The sequence below is a fragment of the Microtus oregoni genome, unplaced genomic scaffold (assembly GCF_018167655.1).
Source record: "Microtus oregoni isolate MIOR12 unplaced genomic scaffold, Mior012 000038F_ref0000394, whole genome shotgun sequence".
NCBI lineage: Eukaryota > Metazoa > Chordata > Mammalia > Rodentia > Cricetidae > Microtus > Microtus oregoni.
This window is the reverse complement of record NW_024543097.1, coordinates 10,362,485-10,370,530: the sequence shown is the minus strand read 5'-3', so window position 1 is coordinate 10,370,530 and position 8,046 is coordinate 10,362,485. Positions and strand designations below refer to the sequence as shown.

At 41.5% G+C, this 8,046-nt stretch overlaps 1 protein-coding gene across 1 annotated transcript; it reads left to right on the top strand.

Annotated features, from left to right (window-relative positions):
• Nucleotides 1-4,308: 4,308 nt before the first annotated feature.
• LOC121433375 (U1 small nuclear ribonucleoprotein C-like) lies at nucleotides 4,309-4,842 on the top strand. The gene has a single exon (XM_041631747.1). The coding sequence runs from the start codon at nucleotides 4,309-4,311 to the stop codon at nucleotides 4,840-4,842; it is 534 nt and encodes a 177-aa protein (XP_041487681.1).
• The last annotated feature ends 3,204 nt before the right edge of the window (nucleotides 4,843-8,046 follow it).

The window sequence follows — 8,046 nt, the reverse complement described above, 5'->3', positions numbered from 1 at the left end:
TATCTCCATCCATCGCTAGATGAAGGTTCTATGGTGATATGCAAGATATTCATCAGTATGGCTATAGGATAGGGTCATTTCAGGTTCCCTATCCTCAGCTGCCCCAGAAACTAACTGGGGACATTGCCATGGGCACTTGGGAGCCACTCTAGGTTCAAGTCTCTTACCAACCCTAAGGTGGTTCCCTTAATTAAGTTATGTGATTCCCTCCTCCTCTATCCAACCTTGTTTTATCCCCAATCATCCCGTTTCCCCAAGTTCCCCCCATCCTCCCCTTCTCACTTTTCTCTCCCCTTCTCCCCTTACCCCCATCCCATCCCACCCCCAAGATCCCAATTTTTTGCCCAGCAATCTTGTCTATTTCCCATAGCAAGGATAATAACTACATGTTTTTCTTTGGGTTCACCTTCTTATTTAGCTTTTTTAGGATCACATATTATAGACTCAGTGACCTTTATTTATGGCTAGAAACCCCAATTATGAGTGAGTACATCCCATGATCCTCTTTTTGGGTCTGGGTTACCTCACTCAGGATAGTGTTTTCTATTTCCATCCATGTGCATGCAAAATTCGAGAAGTCATTGTTTTTTATGGCAGAGTAGTACTCTAATGTGTATATATTCCACACTTTCTTCATCCATTCTTCCATTGAAGGACATCTAGGTTGTTTCCAGGTTCTGGCTATTACAAATAATGCTGCTATGAAAATAGTTGAACAAATGCCCTTGTCATATGAATGGGCATCTCTTGGGTATATTCCCAAGAGTGGTATTGCTGGGTCCAGGGGTAGGTTGATCCCAAATTTCCTGAGAAACCGCCACACTGATTTCCAAAGTGGTTGCACAAGTTTGCATTCCCACCAGCAATGGATAAGGGTACCCCTTTCTCTACAACCTCTCCAGCAAAGGCTATCATTGGTGTTTTTGATTTTAGCCATTCTGACAGGTGTAAGATGATATCTCAAAGTTGTTTTGATTTGCATTTCCCTGATCGCTAAGGAGGTTGAACATGACCTTAAGTATCTTTTGGCCATTTGAACTTCTTCTGTTGAGAATTCTCTGTTCAGTTCAGTGCCCCATTTTTTAATTGGGTTAATTAGGATTTTAAATTCTAGTTTCTTGAGTTCTTTATATATTTTGGAGATCAGACCTTTGTCTGTTGCGGGGTTGGTGAAGATCTTCTCCCAGTCAGTAAGTTGCCTTTTTGTCTTAGTGACAGTGTCCTTTGCTTTACAGAAGCTTCTCAGTTTCAGTAGGTCCCATTTATTCAATGTTGCCCTTAATGTCTGTGCTGCTGGGGTTATACATAGGAAGCGATCTCCTGTGCCCATGTGTTGTAGGGTACTTCCCACTTTCTCTTCTATCAGGTTCAGTGTGTTCAGATTGATATTGAGGTCTTTGATCCATTTGGACTTGAGTTTTGTGCATGGTGATAGATATGGGTCTATTTTCATTCTTCTACAGGTTCGATGCTCTTAACATACAACCTAGGTGATATGCAGCACCCACATAGTAACTTCCAGCTATGCTCAACTTCAGTTTGCAATGCTACCACCCTCTTCTGGCCTTGGCAGGAACTCCACACATAAACTCCTCAGACAAACACGTAGGCAAAATATCCAACAAGTAGAATAAAAATAAATAAATCTTTAAAAAATAATAGAAAGGGTTTTAGTCAGCCCCAATTAAATGTTTTCCTTTATAAGAATTGCCATGGTCAAGGTATCTCTTCACAGCAATAGAAATTCTGACTAAGATAGGCATCAAAAACATATACACTGATCAGGGGAATAGAAGTAAGACCTCAGGTTCAAGTCCACATACATTGACAAAGATATCAAAAGCATACACTGAAGAAAAGACAGCACTTCCAACAAATGGTGCTGGGAAAACTATATTTCTCTAGGAAGAGCAAAACTAGATGCCCTTTCTCTCTGCACAAAAATCAACTAAATAGATCCGAGATCTCAACATTACCTGAAACTCACAGAAGAAAGAATAGGAAGTGCACTTCAAGATGCAGGCTCAGGTAAGGTCCTGCTGTCAAAAAATAGGATCAACAGTCAACAAGTGGGACCTCATGAAATTAAAAAAAATTGTATCACAAAGGGAATGATTAATTGGACTGAAGATACAGCCTCTTCAGAATGTGAAAAAAATATTTGCCAGTTATATGTGTGATAGAGAATTAGTGTTTAGAATATACAAAAATTCAGAAACTGAAGAGAGAGAAAGAAAAAGAGAGAGCACCCCAAAACTTCAACACCAAAAAAAAAAAACAAATTAAAACACAATTTAAAATGTAGGCTATGAGCCAGGCAGTGGTGACACACTCCTTTGAGACAGGGAGAGCTTTGTGAGTTTGAAATCAGCCTGGTCTACAGAGTGAGTTCCAGGACAGCCATAGTTACACAGAGAAACCATGTCTTGAACCACCACCACCCTCCACATTCAAAAAAGTGGATATTACAACTAGAACACAGAGTTCTCAGAAGAAGAAATACAAACGACTAAGACAATATTTTTAAAAGTGTTCACCATCCTTAGTCATCAGGGAGCTGCATGCAGGAGGCTCCAAGTTTGACCCCCAGCATCACATAAATCAGGCATATTGGCACACTCATGCAATCCCAGTAGAAGAAGTAGGCTTAAGGTCACTCTTAGCTGTTTGACAAGTTTGAAGCTAGTCTAGGATATTTAGGACTCTGTCTAAATACATATTTGTTGTAATAGGAGCGGCGGGCTATGTTCCTGGCACCCGCCCGCACGGCTAGCTTTACCTGAAATAATTACACGGAAACTGTATTTTTCTAATCACTGCCTGGTCCATTAGTTTTAGTCTCTTATTGGCTAGCTCTTACATATTGATCTAACCCATTTTTAATAATCTGTGTAGCCCACGAGGTGGCTTACCAGGGAAGATCTTAACCTGCGTCTGTGTCCGGCGGGACAATCATGGCGACTGCCTGACTCAGCTTCTTTCTCCCAGCATTCTGTTCTGTTTACTCCACCCACCTAAGGGTTGGCCTATCAAATGGGCCCAGACAGTTTCTTTATTAATTAACCAATAAAAGCAACAGATTAAAAAAATCACTCCCACATCACATATTTTTAAAATAAAGATTTAGATACAGAATCAAGGATGTGGACAAAAGGGAACCCTTACAAAAATGTAAATTATTCCAGTTTCTATGTTTATCAGTGTAGAAAGTCCTCAGAAAACTAGAATTAGATCTAGGATATGACCCAGCTATACCACTCCTGAGTGTTTGCCCGAAGGATTCCAAATCGAGGCACCACAGAAGGGCCAGCACCTGAGTGTTGGTTGCAGCACTACTGAGAAATGGCTCGCCTAGGTGCCCATCAGCACAGGACTGATACTCAAAATGCCAATGTTCTAGGTACAGACAATGGAGACTTTCTCATTAACAAAAAAGAACAAAGTCTTGTCATTTTCCAGGAAAACAGGCACAGATGGAAATGATCATTGTAAGAGAATTAAGTCAGTTTCCAAAAGACAAATGTGCTTTTCCCTCATTTGTGGTTACTATACTTTATATATGTAAAAGAAAATGATGTGTGTATATATGACATGAAAGAAATGAAGTTGTTCAGCAATAAGTGAGGAAGGGGGATTAGAGTATGGAGGGTACATGCTCAGCATACGACATTATATATGTGCATAAAAATGTCCTTATGTAACACAGTACCAAGTACAATGAGTATACACAATGAAAAACTTCCCATTTCTTTTATTTTTGGTAAGAAGGGTTTTAAAATATAAAAATCACTTTACTGTAATGACTCACGCATAAAATCACCACATGACCACATGAACACAGCCATCCAAGCAAACACTTGTCCAGTGCCAATCTCTATACATCTCGGCGAACACCTGTATAGTTGGAATGGCCATTCTGAAGCCATGGTGCCTTAATTACCATTTTACACTTTGACTGTCAATTACATTGTATGCATTTATCCACCACAAATAAGAAAAAGAATCGTGACAGAGTTCAAGCTGGAAAAGCGATTAGCTTTATATCCTCTTTCATGACTCTATTTTCTTTTAACCTGAATTCATTCATTCCTCACCAGCTAATATTTATCCTTTTTGCTCTCCTTTCTATATGTTATACCATGCCTACACGTACATTCGTATACATGCATACAACACACATACTATAGGCTAGGATCTACAAATGAGGGGGATCATGTGGTTTATTTTTTTTCTGAGACTATGTGACCTCAATATTCATATATAATCATATAGGCGTGGAAGCGGGTAGCCAACGGCCTGCAGAGCAACATGCCTAAGTTTTATTGTGACTACTATGATACGTATCTTACCCATGATTCTCGATCTGTGAGAAAGACGCACGGCAGCGGTCGGAAGCACAAGGAGAACGTGAAAGACTACTACCAGAAATGGATGGAAGAGCAGGCCCAGAGCCTGATTGACAAAACAACGGCTGCATTTCAACAAGGAAAGATACCTTCAGCTCCATTCTCTGCTCCTCCTCCTGCAGGGGCCATGATCCCACCTCCTCCCAGTCTCCCGGGTCCTCCTCGCCCTGGCATGATGCCTGCACCCTACATGGGAGGCCCTCCCATGATGCCGATGATGGGTCCACCTCCTCCTGGGATGATGCCCGTGGGACCTGCTCCTGGAATGAGGCCTCCCATGGGTGGCCACATGCCCATGATGCCCGGGGCTCCAATGATGAGACCCCCTGCTCGCCCTATGATGGTGCCCACCCGGCCTGGCATGACTCAGCCAGACAGAGAAGAGCGGAAAGGCTCTTTTTCGGTTTTGTATTTCTTGTTCTGTTTCAGCAGTTGATCACGGTGCTGAGCCTGGGTGTTTTCTAGCTGCATGACAAACAAGGCTTCCCCTTTCCTGACAGAAGAGTTTTGAGGGGAGAAGTGGGGTTAGAAAAAGTGCAGCGCTCACTTACATTGTGAAATGTGAAAATAAATCTGTCAGCTGTTTGAGTTAAAAAAAAATAAATCATATAGGTGTGTGTGTCTGTGTGTGTGTTTTGCTTCTGTGTGCTGGGATGGACAGAGTGGCCACATAGCTCGTGATTTGGCATCATAGAAACAAAAAAGAACAAAACTTAGTTGTTGTTTTTTGTTTATTTTTTTTCTGTTTTCTTTCTTTCTTTTTTTTTTTGTCTCTGGCCAACACGAGTGTAACAAAATTGGGGTATTTGGAAACCCACAACTCCCTTGAGGGAGTTAGTTTCCTGAAGGTCAAAAGTCATATTGAGATTGCAAGAAAGAAAATGATTGCAGGTGGCTTGATGGTCAGATTACAGTGTGAGAAGGGATGGGGTGGAGAGTCAAAGGGAAAAGGAAAATGACAGATTCTGACTTTATAGTGAGAGGGGCCCCCTTTCTGCAGCATCATGGTCCCTTCTGCCTTAGGAGCAGACTACACTCTGTGCAAGTGTGTGGCTTCTTATCATTTAAGGAAAAAAGGATGCATTGCCATTTGCTCTCACTAATTCTTTTACCTGGGTAAATGATTATTACTAGGTGAAAAATCCACCCACAACTGAGCTGGGAGAGCAGGTAGAGCAGAATACTTGTGAGAAGCGGGAGGTGGCTCTCCCGCCAGAGTGAGGTGAAAACTCAGGGGACCATGAAGACTGGCTCCTGCTTCCTTGGGGGCAAGGGAAACAAAGAGAAGCTAGATTAATAAGAAAATGAAAAATTCCAACAGGAAATCCAGAAGATGCAGATTGTGGCTACTGTACCTCTGGGCAATTTTCTTTCATTTCTTGAACTCAAGGAGCTGGGGCTGGGGAATTCATCTTTGATTGACTTGAGAATGGAAGGAAGATCATTTAAGATCTAATATTTTTCTTTGCTTGATAATGAAACTTCTCACAGTTGCAGGAAATCATAGTTATTGAAGAGATAAAAGTGTAGAAAAGTTACAGAAAAGTAGTATTTCATTTAAATTTTTTTTTCTCTCTGCTGTGTTTTGTTTTGGGATAGAACTTCACTTTGGAGGCATCCTGGTCTCAAACTTGAAACCCTTTCTTCTTCTGCCTCTGAGGTACAGGTGTAGGCATGTGCCGTACTCAGCTCTGAGATAGTTCCTTAATGGAAAGATAATAACAAAGACAATCTTGGAAGCCCAGAAAAATACAAAAAACGAAAACAAAAAGTCATGATTTAAAAAAAGCAAACTCTGCCATATAAAATTATGTAATTCCTTCCCAGAACTTAACTCAATAACTAATGTTCTAAAATATTGCAATTATTAAAAATTTCATTTTCTTTTATCATTGAAAAGTGTATAATGGCTTCATTCCATAGTGACAAAGGAAATTATAGCTCAGAAAAGGAAACTATAAATATATCCGTTGACCAAAATTCTCTTATAATAGAGCCATGTTCATCTTCATAACTGATTAAAATAAAGTTAAAGTTGTTGTTGCAAACAAGAAAATCATCAAAATCTTACCCAAAGATAAACATTCTTAATATTTAGATGCATGTTTCTATCATATTTTCATGCATATGTTTGCTTTCCTTTCTTTTTAAAAATAAATTTAGCTGGGCAGCGGTGGCACATACCTTTAATCCCAGCACTCAGGAGGCAGAGACAGGTGGATCTCTGTGAGTTTGAGGCCAGCCTGGTCTACAGAGTGAGTTCCAACACAGCCAGGGGTACGCAGAGAAACCCTGTCTTTAAAACAAACAAACTAATAAATAAATAACTAGAATTTAAATGTTTATGTATTCATTTTATATGTATTGGTGTTTTGCCTGCATGTATGTCTGTGTACCACCTGTGTGCTCAGTTCCTGAGGTGGTCAGAAGAGGGTATTGGGTCCCCTGGTACTGGCTGTTTCAGCAGGATCTGAAAGTGGGTGCTGGAATCGACCCCAGTGGTTTGTCACAACAGCAAGTGCTCACCTCTCCAGTTTTTATGTAGTTGTCGTGATAAGAATTATATATCCCCTTGGGGCAGGGAGTGGCTCTCTTGGTAAATCTCTTACCTTGCAGGCATGAAATCCCAGATTAGAGCCCTGGAACCCAGAGAATAATGCCCTGGTGTGCTGGTACTAGATTGTAATCTCCCCACCGGAGAGTGAGATAGAGACAGGAAGATCCTCAGGGCTCATTGGCCAGCCAGTCTTGCCTAACTGGTGAAGTTTGTAGCCCAATGAGAAGATCTCTCTCAAAGAAAGGTGGGCAGCATTGTTGAAGACAACCCTGGAGGTTGTCTCCTGGCCTACACACACACACACACACACACACACACACACACATGCATGCTTGCACGCACACTCATAATCCTTTATCCTAAACCTTTAGCCTGTAAATATTCTTGTAGAGAAAGCAGTCTATAAGCCACACAATTTGTCACATGCCAATCCATTTCAGCAGTCAGTTCTGGCCATACTTGTAATGCATTCGATTATTTTTTACATTTATTTATTTATTGGGGGTGGGCGGGACACTGCGCTTGCGTGGAGTCCAGAGAACAACCTGTAAGTCAGTTTTCGCCTTCCACACGCCACAGGGTTCTGGGGATCAAACTCAGATCATCAGGCTCGAGGACAGACACCTTGACCCTCTGAGCTACCTCCGGGAGATGCTGACTGTCAAAATCCCCAAACCTGGGCTGGGAGATGGCTCAGCAGGTAACGTGCTGGCCCTCTAAGCCTGACAGACAACCCAACTTTCCTTCCTGAATTCTGTGGTAGGATGAGAGAACGTGCTCCCCAAAGTTGTCCTCTCACATCTTCTACACTTGCATATTGATGCTTGCATGCACAGACATGCACACAAACAGAAAATAAAAATACATTAAAAATAGAGCTTCTGAGTGTGTTCTTTACTTGGCCTACTGAAAACTTGGTCACCTGGCATTTGGACCTTGCACACCTCACTCCGTCTCACTTGACTTTGAACTGTTCTGTCCTGTCTATCACTATTACTTTAAACCATCTGTCGTGTTAGCTGCTAGGCTACAGTACTTGAAGCTGCAGGAGACCAGCAGGCAGTGTGGGCATAAAGATCTACA